At 46.0% G+C, this 18209-nt stretch overlaps 1 protein-coding gene across 2 annotated transcripts in view; it reads right to left on the minus strand.

Annotated features, from left to right (window-relative positions):
* The window catches only part of oca2 (oculocutaneous albinism II), a 690248-nt gene that overhangs the window by 354119 nt on the left and 317920 nt on the right, over positions 1–18209 (minus strand). For both annotated transcript variants that reach the window (XM_072477223.1, XM_072477224.1), the window contains exons 11-12: positions 16813–16878; positions 6837–6893 (exon numbers count right to left, since the gene is read on the minus strand). In XM_072477223.1, coding sequence (XP_072333324.1) covers positions 6837–6893; positions 16813–16878 — 123 coding nt within the window. The remainder of the gene's footprint in view (positions 1–6836; positions 6894–16812; positions 16879–18209) is intronic.

The raw sequence follows: 18209 nt of genomic DNA on the forward strand, positions 1-18209 counted from the left end.
GAACCCAAACTGAGCACAGCCTTTGCCAGTCGGCCTTTAGCAAGAGGAAGAAGGAATGGAGAAGGAGTGGGCCAAGGATACCATCACTCTGGACAGGCTACCCATATGTGTCTCATCAGAGCTCAACTCCCCTCTGAACAATCCCCATAGCACTGCATTTCTCCACTTTGCCATCCTTTCTGTTACAGATCATCACAGTGACCTTATGGTCAAGAATCTGAAAAAGAAAGGTTGCAACATGACCATTCCAAACCAACTTTATCCAACAACTTTTCCAATAATACATACAAAACTAAACTCAGCAAGTCAGTAACATAACAGGTCAGAGGTGGGGATGTTCGCTGACGATTGCACAATGTTCAGCACCATTCGTGACTCCTCAGAAACTGACGCAGTCCATGTCCAAATGTAGCAAGACCTGGCCAATATCAAGGTTTGGGCTGACAAGTGGCAAGTAACATTTGCACCACATAAGTGTCAGACAATGACCATATCCAACAAGAAAAGTTCGAACCATCGCCCCTTGACATTTAATAACATAACCATTGCTAAATCCCCCAGTCTCTAAATCCTGAGGGTTATCATTGACCAGAAACTGAACTGGACTAGCCACATAAACACTGTGGCTACAAGAGTAGATCGAAGACTAGGAATTCTGTGGTGAGTAACTCACCTCCTGACTTCCCAAAGACTGTCCACCACCTACAAGGCAGAAGTCAGGATTGTGATGGAATACTCCCCACTTGCCTGGATGAGTCCAGCTCCAACAACACGCAAGAATCTTGACATTGACCAAGACAAAGCTGCCCACTTGACTGACATCCAATCCCCAAGCATTCACTCCCTCCACCATCAATGCACAGAAGCAGCCGTGTGTACTGTCTACAAGATGCACTGCAGGAATCGCCAAGGCTCCATGGGGAGCGTGTTCCAAACCCACAACCTCCACCATCTAGAAGGACAGGGGCAGCAGATACCTGTAGAAACACCAATGTTATCCCCGTGGCTTTGGCATGGCTGGTGAACAGCTGCTGACTTTCACTGGGGGAAAACCACAGCTGGCCTTGCAGAATGCCTTCAGCACCCACGTTGGTCACAGTGTAAGTCTGCATGGAAAATAGCTGAGAACATATGGGCCGGGATTCTCCCCTACCTGGCGAGGCGGGGGTTCCGGCGTAATGGAGTGGCGGGAACCACTCCGGCGTCGGGCCGCCCCAATGGTGCGGACGTCTCCGCACCTTTAGGGGCCAAGCCCTCACCTTCAAGGGCTAGGCCCGCGCCGGAGTGGTTTCCGCTCCGCTGGCTGGCGGGAAAGGCCTTTGGCGCCACGCCAGCCGGCGCCTAAAGGTCTTCGCCGGGCGACGCATGCGCGGGAGTGTCAGCGGCTGCTGACGTCATCCCCGGTCATGCGCAGGGGAGGGGGTCTCATCCGCCTCTGCCATAGTGAAGGCCATGGCGAAGGTGGAAGAAAAAGAGTGCCATCACGACACAGGCCCGCCCGCGGATCGGTGGGCCCCGATCGCGGGCCAGGCCACCGTGGGGGCAACCCCCCGTGGCCAGATCGCCCCGCGCCGCCCCCCCCCCCCCAGGAGCCCGCCCGCACCGCCTTGCCCCGCCATTCATAAGGTGGTTTAATCCACGCCGGCAGGAGAGGGTTGACAGCAGCGGGACTTCGGCCCATCGCGGGCCGGAGAATCGCCCGGGGTGGGCCCGCCGACCGGCGCGGCGCGATTCCCGCCCCCGCCGAATCTCTGGTGGCGGAGAATTCGGGACACGGCGGGGGCGGAATTCGCGCCAGCCGCCGGGGATTCTCCGACCCAGGTTGGAGCCAGATTTCTCCATGTTCACCGCGAGTCGCACCTGGATTTCTGGCAGGCCCACACCAGAAATGCACCCAATGTTTCAATGTGCAAATCCATCGGCCTTTTCCTGTCTCAGCGAGATAATCATCTTAAATTTGTCTGTGAGTTCATCCAACGGGGGGAGGGGGGACACGCATGCACTACCCTTTCACCACCCAGCTTTACCGCAGTTCCATGTGTCATGTCATTCACTACATAGTGAGCCCACCTCTACCTTAGACACAGGGCTGATATCGGAAATGGCGACTGTGAGGGTCTTGTCAAGTGACGGTGCTTGTTCATCAGATACCTGTTCTTGTTCTTCTCCTTCATCGTCTGGTTGGCCAGGTAGAAGGTGTTAAATATCTGAAAACGTAAATGCAGAAGCCGAGGAGGGGGTGGGTGGCAAAAAATAAAAGAGTAGCTTGTCACACCATTTATAGATTGTACTTTATCCCAAATTGCCGGATGAGGTTGAAGTGGAATCTGGGAAAATGAGTAATGGCAGGAAAATATTGTCGAACCGAGGTGGTTTCCGCGACACAGGTTGCAACGGCCTCAGTGACAGTCACACCAATAATTGCGAATACCAGCTCCTCCAAGGAGTAGAGTAGATGCAGCCAGGCCTGCCACCTGTTGGTTCCCTGATACTCTCTCCTGCAAGGGAGAGGCGAACGTGTCAGTGAACATGTTGTAATGCGTTTGACTGAATAGCTGGTAGTATGGGGAAACCGTGAAATGTGGGAGAGAAACCTGCAGCAGTAGTAAGTGTCTGACGATGAGGTAGAGCATATGAATGCTTGGCATGAGACCTAATGCTTAGAGATTGTTCATAATGAATGATGTGGGTTTAATACATTGTGAGGTTACTGGTGGTAGGAGATGGCATTTGAAGATGTTTTCACTGACCTTGACCATTCATGTGAGGTCACTGAACATTTTTCAGTAGCACTGAATCCAAGTGCTCGGGGCTGGGCTCCTTTCATCGAACTCCGAGGCTAAATGCTCCAACTCCCTTTTCCATGTATGTCTGAAGGGCCTCCTAGCCCCTTATGGGGAGATTACTTCCTTCAGAGAAACACTTTCACAGACATTTTCACCACCTCCTGCAGCCAGAAGGCATGCTCCTTTAAGAGATGCAGGCTGGCTTTAAGAACTGCAAGCTGGCTTGAATTGGTGCTAGTTTCGCACAAACATGCAGCCCTGCTGAGCATGCAGCCACTCAAGCGTACATTTAGCACTATGCTGCATATCACAATCAGGCAGTAGGAAGCTTGTGAGATAGATATCTTGTACACTTCCTTGGGCGTGACGCAATCATGCATTGCAATCCCACATCCAGTAACAGACCCAATTCAATTTTATCTCATAACATTATTTGAAAAAGATCAAGGGAGTTCTCTCCTGGTGTCATGGCCAATATTGATCACTCAGCCAACAATAATACAATTATTTTTGGTACCTTGCTGTAGACAAATTGGCTGCTGCGCTTCTGACATTATTACCATGGTTACATTTTAAAAGTATTTTTAAAGGCCGGGATTTTATGGTCGCAGCGAACATTGTGGGCGGGATGGAAAATTTGATGGCCCAGCCAAAGGTCCATTGACTACGGGCGGGAATTTCCGGTCCCATGGTAGACGGGACTAGAAAATCCCGGCCATCATAGTCCCTAAAGTGCTTTAGGGTATTCTAACGGTACAGAAGATGAATATAAATACAGGTTGTGGTATTGTGAATGGCGATTTCTACATTGGTGTAGAACAGCTAGGAAGTCCCACCCTCCCCGCTTCAAATCCTGTGCAACATATAATTTCCAGCCACTAGGGGCAATGTCTCACCAGGGACTGTGCAACAAATACCTCACAGAAAGGCTATGTTCCCTCAGGTAGATGCTTTAAAGCTGTTCCTCGTTTATGAAACACAGCTCACACAATCAGAAAAGATTAACGCTGGTGATCCCAAGTGCTATTCAAATATAGCCAAGCTCATTTCAGAAACATGTCAATAAATATTATTCAGAAATTCTTCCCATGATTCAATTTGGTTATTTTGCATCATTATCTTCGTCCTTCAATGAAGCTTGGGTCTATAATCCTTTTGCAATTTTTCTTCCTCATCTTTTTTGCTCCAAATTCATCTTTCTGACACACTACAGTTAGGCATTAGTCAAGTGTTTGTCTTGATTATACACATGCACGTCACAAAAAACTGGCTGTGCCGAACTACTTTTGATTTGATTTATTATTGTCACATGTATTAGTATACAGTGAAAAGTACTGTTTCTTGCATGCTGTACAAACAATGCATACCGTACATAGGGAAGGAAGGAGAGACTGCAGAATATAATGTTACAGTTATAGCAAGGTGTAGAGAAAAGATCAACTTAATACGACGTAGGTCCATTCAAAAGTCCAATGGCAGTAGGGAAGAAGCTGTTCTTGAGTCAGTTGGTACGTGACGTCAAACTTTGGAATCTTTTTCCTGATGGAAGAAGGTGGAAGAGACTATGTCCGGGGTGCGTGGGGTCCTTAATTATGCTGGCTGCCTTTCCGAGGCAGCGGGAATTGTAGATAGAGTCAATGGATGGGAGGCTGGTTTGCGTGATGGACTGGGCTACATTCACGACCTTTTGTAGTTTCCTGTGGCCTTGGGCAGAGCAGGCTACTTGCAGCACTATGACTTAGTAATGATGTGTAGCCATGTAACTTCACGATGGAAGTGTGTATTCATACATTTTATCATGCTGCCCGTAATGAACTATAACAAACTCCTGCATTTGACCAAATATATTTGAATTTTGTTTGCCAATAAATAGGTCCACTCGAGCAAGTTTCACATCTCTCCAATTGCGGATGGTTAAAACAAACTGCTGCACTGAAGGTTGACAGATTTACTGCCGAAATCACCTTTAAACATCTTTCCTGACAACTTGTGGAGGATGTCTCCAATATTAAACAAAGACCCTGGGCGGGATTCCCCCTTCTGGGGATTAAATCACCACGTCTGCCGGACAACGGGCGAGAATCACTCCGGACTTTTTCCTCGAAGGTCCGGAGTGATTCTCTGTTTTCAAGGGGGCTAGCAGGGCCCCGGCGTGCGTCCCACAGCACCGGCTGCCGGCAGGGCACTGCAGTTACACCCGTGCGGCCGTGCATGCGTGCAGTAGCGTCTTCACGCCGGCCCCCGCTCAACATGGCGGAGCCCTACAGGGGCCCGGCGCGGAGGAACATAGGCCCCCCAGAATGAGCCCGCCCGCGGATCGGTACCCCTCGATCGTGGACCTGGCCACCGCGGAGGACCCCCTCGGAGTCGGATCCACCCGCCCCCCCCAACCATCAGGACGGCCCCCACAGCCAGAACGCCGAGGTTCCGCCAGGTGGGACCACATGTGTACCACGCCGGCGGGACTCACCGCAGGGGCCACTTTCAACGGCCCCCGACAGGCGGCGCATAGCCCGCGCACGCGCGCCTGGCGGATCTGTGGAGGATCGCGGAAGTGCCGTCGTGCCGGATTTCCGGCGTGAACGGCTATTCTCCGCCCCCACGCCGAGCACGATTCCGGCGCGGAGGGTCGGAGAATCCCGCCCATATGTGAAGAACACTTTTTTAAATACGGAGCTCCATTCTTCAGGCTGCATACTAACTCAGGGAGTGAATGAGGGGGCTGATTTCACATCGGGAAATTGAGAAAAAGAGCTTTCCCAAAGGTCCTGCTGAACTTGATAGCGGGACCTGATTAGTACTTTTGGTCTTTGCACCTCAGCCACGGGCTGGCTACTCGGCAGATAGGCCTTCAGTACCAGACCATAGCTGAGGAGCAGAGAGAAACCGGAGAAGAGCAGAGAGGCCCGCGGGTGGGGATGGAGAGAGGGTTCGGGAGATCATAGTCCGGAGCCTAGGAAGAACAGGGAAACCTGCACAATGTGGTGGCAGGGGTGGGGGGGGGGGGGGGGGGGGGGGGGGAGGCACCAATCAAGGAGAGGTCGAAGGGTCAGGGAGAGCAAATCAGGAAGAATCGAGGGGTGGGTGTAGCTAGGAGGCCTTATGGAGGAGGTCGGATGCCTCATGGAGATGATTTGGAGGATAGAGTGGGTTTAGGGAAAGATTGGAAGGTTCACAGAGGAGATCAAAAGCATAGGAGTGTGTACAATCTGAGATGGGGTTGGTTGCGGTGATGGAATTGGTGAAACAAGTTAACTAGATCCAGCAGGTAGGTGGAAAGGCACTTAACCCAGGACCCAGCAGTCCTCACATAGTTGGCCAGCAGATTTCCTGAGATGTGGAAAATTAATTAATCCAAGATTACATTTAAAATGGTGATCTGATATGAGGTACGCAGACTAATTATAGCCAATTATTTTGTGAGAGAGGATTTGTTACCCATGCAACTGTCCCACCTCCATTAAGGAAAAAACTGAGACTGGTCCAAATTAGACTTCCATTGTCAGGTATACAAGGGGAAGGTGATGCCACGGTGGCACTATTAATGGACGAGTCATCCAGAGACCCAGGGTAATGTTCTCGGGACTGGGTTCGAATCCCACCATGGCATATGGCGAAATGTGAATTCAATAAAAATCTGGAATGACAATGAAATTGTTGTAAAAGCCCATCTGGTTCACTAATGTCCTTCAGGGAAGGAAATCTGCCGACATGGTCCGGCCTACATGTGACTCCAGATCCATGGCAACGTGGTTGACTCTAACTGGGGCTTTCCCTCGCACTCAAGTTCAAGGGCAATTAGGCCCTTAAACGCTGGCCAACAAACGCTGGCCCAGCCATGAATGAATTTTCTTTTTTTTTTTAAAAAGAGCACTTTTCCCGAGTTGTTCCTCCTGGGCAAGTTGAAGGTGAATTGGAGACAGAACATTTTAACATCCCACCCAACACACAGTTGAATGCTCAGGCTGACAAATAAATCCTATAGAGCATCAGGATAATTGCTTAGCTCTTCATATCAGCACTGAGGAAAATGAAACTTGTTGCACTTACCTTGACAGCACAGTAATCAAAAAAGCCAGTTTCCGAAAATATTGCCACCAAAATCATCTTTAAAAAAAAGTAAATAGCACAATGAATGAAAGAACATTGGTTTCATGGTTCGACTTTCTACGCTATATTTTTACTCACATTTCTTACAATTTTTCTTCAGAGTGATTTTATCCTAACTCACTAAAGTGCTATCCAGCAGGTACGGATACAGCAAATGCCAGCTAAGAAAAAAAATCAGACAGAAAGCTAGAATGTTTTTCAATACGCCGTGCTGTGAACTGTAATCTCATCTGTCCGATTTTATTAACTAACAATGGTTCATACATCGTGTTTGAATCAGATAGGGTGAAGTGACCTGCATAGCATTCCGTCTCAATGCTCACCGCAGTGATATGAAATTACTTTGGCCATGGCTGTTCATCTTTGACCTCGCCAGCCTGCTTTCTATTAGAAAGAGTGGGTGTGAAATCTCGGATTGCTGAGGGTAGAAGGTGAAAATCTAAGTCTTTTCAGTTTTAAAGGCAGTCTGAACACCTTGGGATAAAAGATTGTGTTTAAAGTCATAGGGAAAGTAATTTCAACCAAAGGCAGCAAACATTAATTTGTTAACATTTAGGTTATGTTCAATATTATGTTTAACCATTTTATTTCCCCTTACACGCTCCCGATGTGATTAACTAGTCATAGGCAATCCCACCTCCCAGTCAGAAAAGGTATCGGTTCAAGAGCCACACCGGAGACTTTAGCGCGTTACTGAGGGGTCATTGCACCGTTGAAAAAGCAGCCTTTCAGGCAAGGTGTGAAACCTCGGTTTAAAATGTGACTCCACTGCAAAGCTGAAAAGAAAATCTTTTTATTTAGAGCCCTCACCTCACAGAACAATACACATCCAACAACCTGCTCTGAAAACTGTGATCACATTCATGCAGCTGAGGCAATTCACAATATTCCAAAATAATCAACAACATTCTAAATTTTTTTTAAAACTGTTAGGGTCCCCATCCGGACCCCAAAAGTGGCTAGGATACTGGATCGAAAACCCCAATACTGTATTTTAGGTTTTAAGAACTGTTAGCTCCAGGCGTGATTGCATGAAGAAATAGGGCTTGGTCATTATTCAAAACGAAAGTTTATTATGAATAACAAAATTGGTTTCCTAAAACCTTCCAATCTTCATAAAACCATCACATTCTAAAAAAAAGTCAATTGTTGACGGATCCTTTAAAAAATTCCCAGAATCCGGGGGCTGGATTCTCGGTCCCGCCGCGCCAGATTTCTTGTTCATCCCGGTGGGATGCTCCATTTCGGCAGCTGGTCAATGGGATTTCCCATTGTGGGGCAGCCCCGTGCCATCGGGGAACCCCCGGGCTGCCGGCAAAATGGAGCATCCCGATGGTGGAGAATCCAGCCCAAGATCTTCAACAAAAATGAAATCAGTTCTTCTTTGACCATAAACGACCGCTCATTGAAATCTGCCCATTAGGTTTTGAAATATATAGTTTACAGTCTAACTAACCAAACAAACCTTCAGTGAGGTCAATGATATTGCAATGTGTTTTTCTGTCAGTACCTGTATTGAATGGTAATCAGGGGGGAAAACTCTCCACTGGTTGGAGTCGTACCTGGCACAAAGGAAGATGGTTGTGGCGGTTGAAAGTCAATAATCTGAGCTCCAAGGCATCACTGCAGGAGTTCCTCAGGGTGGTGTCCTAGGCCCAACCATCTTCAGCTGCTCCATCAATGACCTTCCTTCCATCATAAGGTCAGAAGTGGGGATGTTTGCTGATGACTACACCATGTTCAGCACCATTCACAACTTCCTCACATACTGAAGCAGTCAACGTCCAAAATACAGAAAGACCTGGATTATATCCAGGCTTAGGTTGACAAGTGGCAAATAATATTTGCACCATTCCAGAGCCAGGCAATGATCATCTCCAACAACAGAGGGTCTAACTATCGCCCTTTGACATTTAGTGGCATTACTGATGCTGAATCCCCTATTATCAACATCCGAGGGTTACCAATAACCAAACTCTGAACTGGATGATCCATATACATACTGTGGCTACCAGAGTAGGCGAACGTCTAGATCCAGCAACGAGTAACTCACCTCCTGAACCCTCAAAGTCTGTCCGCCATCTACAATGCACAAGTCAGGCGTGTAATGGAATACTCTCCACTTGCCTGGATGAGTGCAGCTCCAACAATATTCAAGACGCTCACCATCATCCAGGACAAAGCAGCCCATTTGATTGCTCCCCCTTCCACAAACATTCAAACCCTCCACCACCGACAAACAGTGGCAGCCGTGTGTACCATCTACAAGATACACTGCAGTAACTCACCAAGACTGCTTAGGTCTTCCAAACTTATGACCACTGCCACCTAGAAGGACAAGAGCAGCAGATACTTTGGAACCCCACCACCTGAAGCTTCCCTTCCAAGTCACTCACCACCCTCACTTGCAAAAATATCGACATTTCTTCACTGTCACTGAGTTAAAATCCTGGAACTCCCTCCATAACAGCACTGTGGTGGACCTACACCTCAGTGACTGTAGTGGTTGAAGAAGACAGCTGACCATAATAAAAATTTGATTTGTTTTGTTCTTATTTTATCTCTCCTCTCTCAACTTTGCAACACAATTCGGACCTGATGAAAGTATTCATCTACAATACATCTGATGTGGAGCCACACACCTCAGAAAGGTTCCAATAACAATCTCCAATGTGTGCTATTTGGTTGTCCTCATCAGTAATGGGTTGCAGTTGAACTTAGTTTGGCATGAGTCACCACTTTCAAGTGAGGCAGTGAGAGAATTAGAGGTTAAATTATTTTCTCCAGCCAAATCATCAACATGATCATACACAGAGGACGTGAAGAAGGAACTCAGTAGAGTGCAGACATACCCCTACCACGTGGTGTTAGCTCAACATTATTACACTTTTCCTTGAAGCTTTTCTCTGCCTGGGTGATGCTAGGTAAGTTAGAAAGCTGATAAAAGCACCTTTCTGTCAAGAGCTTCCATCTCACGAAAGAGGCTTCAGGCCAATTGACATGCAAGAACCTGCTCTGAAAACTTTGATCACATTTTTACAGCTGTGGCTAACAGTTCTACAGCGGCTGAGACAATTCAACAACAATTCAACAATCAACTACATTCTAAATTAAACAACTGGCAGGGATACAAAACCAGAGAGGAGGAGAAACCCCCAGGAATTTGTGGCGGTATTTGACGGGCTCACGGAGACTGTCAAAAACGTATGTCCCCTTCCTGTCAATAACCCGAGGAGTGAACCCAGCTTCCTCCTCCGGATGTTGCGGGAACATAGAACATACAGTGCAGAAGGAGGCCATTCGGCCCATCGAGTATGCACTGACCCACGTAAGCCCTCACTTCCGTCCTATCCCCCGAACCCAAAAACTCCTCCTAACCTTTTTGGACACTAAGGGCAATTTAGCATGGCCAATCCACCTAACCTGCACATCTCTGGACTGTGGGAGGAAACCGGAGCACCCGGAGGAAACCCACGCAGGCACGGGGAGAACGTGCAAACTCTGCACAGACAGTCACGCAGCAGGGAATCGAACCTGGGACCCTGGTGCTGTGAAGCCACAGTGCTAACCACTATGCTACCATGCTGCAGGTGGGAAGAGCCCCTGAAATGGCCAGTTTTAGAGTGTCAATTGGCCTAAGGGCAGGTGAACGGCCCGAATCCCTCACACCACTCTTGTAAAATTGCCTTCGGGTCATAAGTGGGCTGTTAGTTATTGGGCGAGGCAGCGAGATCCAGATTAACATATTAAAGTGCGCCATTAGGCTCATTTAAATATATCCATGTCAGATTCTCCTGGGGCCCGGTGACTAAAGACCTTGCCTGGGAGACCTTGCCAATGTACTGTGTAGTCCTGGTCCACACAAACGTGACTCAGACGTAACGGCACCTAGGGGCGTCTCCCAGGCTATTGAAGACCTCCCGGGTGGCCGGGCACCCCACTATGCGTGCCTAAAATGGGGCGTTGTTTTTGTGCATTAAATAGTGCCCACTGTTGATTGAAGAGGGCGAGATTGGCAAGAGGTCAACTTGGACCACCTGATCAGTCGGGCCAAATGGCCTGTTTCTGTGCTGGAAATTCGACTTCAATAAAATTGTTTTTTCTGCACCTGTAAAGAGAAGAGCTGCGGTTTCAGAGGTTTTGCCTGAGAAACTAACCTGCCTATTATCTATACAGGTGGCAATGAAAAGTGACGTGTTCTGCAATCAATGATTATTCTGAAATGGTAGTTTTTACACCCAAATGGAAAGCTGATGTCCCCATGTGACATACCAGCAAAGTTGCAGGGACATCAACCAGTCTAATACCCTGTAAGATCAAGTGGGCATTTTTTTGCTGTATAGTAAGGGTTTAGATGGAGTTTGGGGATTGTCTAATCTCCCAAAGTTGTGCTGCTTGAGTCCCTCGTCATTTTAGCCAGAACTATTTATTTACAGTAAGTATTTACGTTTATTGGACCTCCAGGTAAGGGCTTCTGCTCTCTTCCAGATCTCTCTTACTTCCCATGTGAGTTGATATCATTACTACATCAGCATTGTGTGTGCTTCTGTCTTAACCCTTTACTCTACAGGCATAGCTGCATAATTAGATAAAGTCCATTTTGAGGTACTGCCAGAAATGGAAATATAGAATTCTCTCCCCCTCCACCCACCAAAGATGCTGAGGCTAAGCCAATTGAAAATTTCAAAACTGGGATTGATAATTTTTTGTTAGGCATCGGTATTCAGGGTTAAGGAAGCAAGGAGGCGGGGATAGAGTTAAGAGGCAGATCAGTCATAATCTAACGGAAATATGGAACAGGTTCGAGGGGCTGAATTGGTGTTTCTATGCTTCTATCGTAACAAAAAATGGGATCACCGATGGTGAGATATGCAGGTTTCACAGTGAGGCATCTTAACCCAAGGTTGCAACAATGCTGGAATAGGTGCAGAAAATGAGCTCTGCTTCTCCGAATACATCATTTGGAAATTGCTACTGTAAATATCCAAGAAGCACTAATAAGGTGAGGATAGTATTTGCACAAGAATCGCTTTGAATTTCAGCTTATTGTTCCAATTACGCTCATCGTGTTTAAAACAACAAATAATCCATTAATATAACAGCTCGCTGCAACTTTGTAAACAGAATGGGTAATTTGATTTTCGTATTCTTTTTATACATACTGGTCCAGGCTTTAAGGTTGTAATGATGGTAAAACTGTCAGCGTTCGCCACCATTACAACTGCAAGGCTGACAGTCACTGTCAATATCTGCAAATGCGCAGTTAGATGTGGAAATCCAGATGCCCTTGTCAGTGATTCTCCAGGGTCTAAACAGGGAGTGCTGTTGAAGTCCGTGCAGATGTAAATCGGTTAGAAATCACTGAATTGATGTGAACTTCGACTTTTACAATACTACTCTCCAGGAAAATTCTTGGGAAAATTTCACCTAATTTAATGAGCTATAAATGTTTTCCTACCAGTTTGCTAAGGATAGGCACAGTCGCTCTGGTCCTGAAAAAAATAATTTTATACTTGTGGGATGTCAAATTTTTCTTTATGATTTAAAAAAACCTCTAGATTTTTTAAATAATTAAAATATTTTTATAAGCTCGCTATTTCAGCTCGTGTGTTTATCTCAGATGTAACAACCAATCTTTAATTCACTCCCTGTGCAATTAGTTGCTCAGTAGTACAGAATCTGAGTATTGTTGAAAAGAGTTATGCTGTCAAAGTTTTTCATCTTGCACTCATCAAGTCAGAATTACAAGAATACCAAATCTCAAAGGGAGCAATAATTTACACTGCATTAGATGAGGGTGCTGATTTGTTGGAAAGTGGGTTCTGATTGTTAGAGGTGTTGGCATGAAGATTGCAACAGGAAATAGTTGCCCACCTAGCTTTTGTTTAAGTTCAAACAAGGCAAGTTTTACCCAACTGGTCAGTACATTGCCATGGGGAAGCAGCCATGGAATGACTGTCCCCCAAGCTTTTTCGTTGAAAAAGGTGCAATGCGTACAAAGGACAGGGTCCAGTGTGTGAATATATGTGCTTTCCAGCACTCGTAAGTGAGCCACATTATGAACAGAACTGATATAACAACATGAATGGTATTCTCCACCAACACAATATTTTGTCAAGCCAAAAAAGATGTTCCACCTACCACACAAATGAGCTGCCCGCAATAAACAAATTACTGACCATTCACAAGTTTCCAGCCCCAAACCCTTTTATTAAAGTAACAAAAAAGGCTGCTGCCATGGCTGATCGCACTCTAGTCCAAACCCAGGACCCTACGGGATACCGGCCCAGGTTGGAAAAGCGGTTTTAAGCTCCCACCATACATGTGACTGTGAGGACCTTGAGCTGTTTGACAAAGGAAGTGAGGAGGTATTGGAGGCCTTGACGGGCTTAAAAATGGACAAATTTCCAGGCCCGGATGAATTGCATTCCAGGCTGCTGTGGGAGGAGAAGCAGGAAATTGCAGGGGCTCTGACGCAAGGTTTTAATTCCTCTCTGGCCATGGGGGTAGTGCCACAGGACTGAAGAACAGCTAATGTTCTACTTTTCAAGAAGGGTGGTAGAGATAAACCAGGGAATTACAGACCGGCGAGTCTCATGTCAGTGGTAGGGAATCTACTGGAGAAAATTCTGAAGGAGCGAATTCATTTCCACTTGGAAAAACGTGGGTTGATTAGAAATAGTCAGCATGGCTTTGCCAAAGGGAGGTCCCGCCTCACAGATTTGATAGAACTTTTTGATCGAGTGTGTGGATGAAGGAAGTGCAGCTGATATAGTTTATGTGGATTTTAGCAAAGTCTTTGACAAGGTCCCACATGGAAGACTGATTGAGAAGGTTGAAACACATGGAATTCATGGCATTCAGGGAAACTTGTTGAGGTGGATCCAAAACTGGTTGAGCAATAAGACGCAAAGGGTGATGGTAGAAGGCTGTTTGAGTAACTGGAGTAAATAATATATATATAAATGATATAGATGAGAACATGGATGAATTTTCAAATGACACTAAGATTGCTAGGGTGGTTAAAAGTGAAGAAGATGGTTGTAGTTTACAGGAAGATATAGATGGGTTGGTCAGATGGGCAGAGAAGTGGCAGATGGTATTTACCCTGATAAGTGCGAGGTGATGCACTTGGAAGAAGAAACAGGACAAGGGAGTGGCAGGACAGTAGGAAGCTCAGAGGAACAGATAGATCTTGGGGTACTTTTTCACAGATTCCTGAAGGCGGCAAAGAGGGCAAATAGGGTAGATAAGAAGGCATATGGAACACTTGCCTTTATCAATTGTGGCATAGAATATAAGAGCAAAAAGGTTATGTTGGCACTGTTCAGAACGTTGATTAGGCCACAGCTAGAGTATTGTGTGCAGTTCTGGTCATCTCAGTATAGGAAGGTGAGGGGTACTGAGGTGATTCACCAGGATGGTGCCTGGGATGGAGCATCGGAGCTATAAGGAGAGATTAGATAGGCTTGGATTTGGAGCAGAGAAGGTTGAGGGGGGAATATAATTGAGGTGCTTAAGATTATGAGGAGTTTGGACGGGGTAAATAGGAAACAGCTGTTCACCTTGGTTAAGGGGTCAATCACAAAGGGGCATAGTTTTAGGGTGAGGGGCAGGAGATTCCTTCCTAATTGCTTGCTGCACCTGCCTCTCCAATTTAATTGACTGGTGTACAAGGAGACACAGATCTCTTTATATACCTACACTTCCAAAATATCACCAAATCATCAAGTCGCCATTGTCTCATATGACCATAGGCTGCTTTCCCCTTTGAGGGGGAGAGCTGATTGGTGGTGATTTAACCCGAGGATCACCACATCTCAGGCAAGGGGCAAGGTTGAGAAGACGGGCCTTCCTGCATACTTCGTCCTACAGTGCTATTACTGTTAGGGGGGAATATAAACCACTCACACAAGTGACTTCTTACCATTGATGTTTCTTACCTTTACCCAAACTGATTCGATATGTTGGATGTTTAGAACTAAGGTGATTTCTCACTATTGTACTAATGTCATCCATAATTAACAGAGCTACCCCACCACCTTTTCCTAACTTCCTGTCCTTCTGAAATGACAAATACCATCAAGTATTCAGGTCCCAGCCTTGATCATCTTGTAGCCATGTCCCTGTGATGGTTGTCAAGTGATACATATTTATATCCTTTGAGCTGACAATTCATCCATTTTTTTCTGCCTGTTAGAATTCTTCAATGTAATTGGCTGATCAGCCTGTTTGATGATAATGATGATGATTGTTGCTAGGCACCAAAACAAAAGTAATACTGGGCAAATTTATGCCACAGAAATTGCTTTGCCGCCACTCACAGAATCTGAACCATTTAATATTTAACTGAGTTGGGCAATTTATATTTTTGCATTAGACAGAAGTTCTATATAATTTATGATTATGAATAAACTCTCTTTTATTGGCATTTCATTAAATGGTCTGACCACCAACCAATCTTCCTCCATAAGGGAGACATAAAGCACATAGGGCCTTTTCATTTTTAGCTGTTGAGCCTGAACTAAATTGCAAAATAAGAGGATTCAAACCAAAAACAGCGCTCTGGACTTGAACCAATAAAACTAGCACTGGGCCACTAAATGGCTGAGTAGGACTGGCCCAGTGAACCTTTCAACTGCATGTGTTATCTTTTTAAAACAAATTTTCCAGGGGCGGCACGGTGGCGCGGTGCTTAGCACTGCTGCCTCACAGCGCCAAGGACCCGGGTTCGATCCCGGCCCCGGGCACTGGTCCGTGTGGAGTTTGCACATTCTCCCAGTGTCTGCGTGGGTCTCACTCCCACAACCCAAAGATGTGCAGGGTAGGTGGATTGGCCACGCTAAATTGTACCTTAATTGGAAAAAATCTTAAACGAAAAAAAAACACATTTCAAAACAGGCCTTTACTTGCAAAGAGCTTTGAGGAAGTCACTAGGCAGAATTTTCCATTCCGGAGACTAGGTCCGGACGTCCAGTGCCAGGCAGGAAAGTCACATGATTCCTGCTGGGCAGCGAGGGGGTAAACACGCGGTCTATCACTTTTCAGCTCAATAATTATGCATCTGCGAGGAATTCCACGCTTACTTGCTTCTACCCAGGTCTTCTGTCGAGTCTACAACTGAACCTAATCTCAGCTAATGTGTTTCTTTCCAACACAATGTGGGTGATATTGTTCTCCAGTCCCACATTAACTCTTGTTGTGCCAGATGCCCTTATCCCGCAGACTATAATAGCAAAAAGGAGGTTTCACTTAATCAAGTGACAGTTGCTCAAATCTAAGGAGCTACTGTGTCAAGACTTGACAACAATGGTTTGAAATCACCCCTGCACTTGTTGGCCTACATTGGCACCTGATCTGGCACCATGTTAGTTTTAAAGTACTCCTTTGTGAATTCAAATCCCTACATGCTCGAATGAAACCCCAATTGATGCTCACCAGCAGAGCATCAATAAACTCAATGATCATACAACTAAGAACTGACACATGACCCTTTGTAATCCACAGGGAAGATCAAACATGAATTGCCTTTGGGAGATGCTACTTTGGTAGTCTTCACAACATTGTCCCAGTGAACTACGAACTTCGAAGAGTTGAGCTCAAGACATTTGGACGCCACGTGCTGCTCCCACATGTCAATCATACGCTTTGCAACCCATATCTTGCTTCCAGGGGGTGAAGCACGGGAATGTGTAAACTCTGGGCCCACTCAGCCAACGCTAATTAATTCTGTTGTCAGGAATATTTTGTGCAGATGCTGGAACGTCTCGCAAAACTGACAGATGGTGAGATTGAGGGCAAAAATTTAATTCTGCGCCACAGTTAGACTACTTGAAAGAGACAGATATTTTAAAAAAGAAACAAGAACTTTGCATGCATGAATAAAACAATCCCAGCTCCAAAGAATTTTAATTACCATTCCAAACAATAACGCCAATGTTTCATAGTCAATCCACTCCACAACTGTGACCATACTTGGCCTCTGTAATCAAAAGGAAATAATTCATGGTTAATTCCATGGATCTATTTTGCAACTCCTCCAATGTAGTACGAGCTCTGCTTTCTTCTGCTTTCACGTTCTTCTCAGATGCAAGTCAACTTTTGCATTTTTACATTACAAAAGGACAGAAACAAAGCTGCAATTTGCTCATACCAATTCAGGCATGTGTCAAATAAATTATTCATCGATGTTACTTAAATGGCTTTGTTAGCATTAAAAAAGTGGAAAGACGGGAGATTCAAAGGAAATCCTTCAAAGTATAGACAAAATTTTGGGTCGAAATTTCAGGGGGGGGGGGCGGGGGTGGGGTGGAGAATTCTTTGGATGGCCTTCCCAATGGGTTACCACCCCCGTCAACCTATCTGCAATTATTCACTGGAAAAGGCGTTGCTTAGGCCAGTACCTCAACCCCGCTCTTGCCCCAATTGAAATACTTAAGTAGCCAATTAATGACTACTTAAAGACCATTTAGCCCAGCCTAAATTTTCAGAATGGAGGGAAGGGATCAGAGGAAGGGGAGAAGACCGAAAAGTCGCCCTACTCAGGCCATGGGCGGGTGGGGTGCACCTCCAATAACAGCGTCCTATCAACATATCTGTGTGCCCCCCAAAGGGTGCTCCCTCCCACCTACCCACCCTCTCAATCAACATCCCCTCCCACCCCGTGCAATTGTTCAGCCCTCTCAATGTATCACAGCTATATGGAGACAACTGGGTGAAGGTCGGAAGAATGATTGAAGAGTCTAGCAGTCCTAGCAATGAGGTCTTTATTGCTTAACGAATTGGATTCCCTGACCTATACCTCTCATTTGCCTGCATCATCCACATTCCCGCTCGAACTGGAGGTCCATGCAGTTACGACATTGGTTTCCTGTTGTGGGGTTAAAGGAGATCAAACACAGATATTCATCGAAAGAGTTGGCAGATCATTCATAAAGATCTTGGAGAAGCTGCCCGAGTAGATTTCCTCGAACAATAGCAGGATTATCATGGCAAGAACTTCAGCTATTTGGGGAACAATCCTGGGATTGTCTATCTCACAGCGGGAAAGGAAGTCTTCAACTATCTGAAGGATCTTGATGGAGCAATGGAGGAGAAACTGCTTGTACTGGCAGAGGAGTCAGTAACCGGAGGAGACAGATTTAAAAGAATTGGAAAAAGAGTCAGAGGGAAGATTGGGGGAAGAATTTATTTAATGTGGCAAACTGCCTGAAAAGGTGGTGGAAGCAAATCCAATCATAAATCTCAGAAGGGAATTAGATGTATACTTGAAAAGGAAACGTTTGCAGGCCTATTTTGGCCGGGGGCGTGGAC

The sequence above is a fragment of the Scyliorhinus torazame genome, chromosome 15, assembly GCF_047496885.1.
Source record: "Scyliorhinus torazame isolate Kashiwa2021f chromosome 15, sScyTor2.1, whole genome shotgun sequence".
Lineage (NCBI taxonomy): Eukaryota > Metazoa > Chordata > Chondrichthyes > Carcharhiniformes > Scyliorhinidae > Scyliorhinus > Scyliorhinus torazame.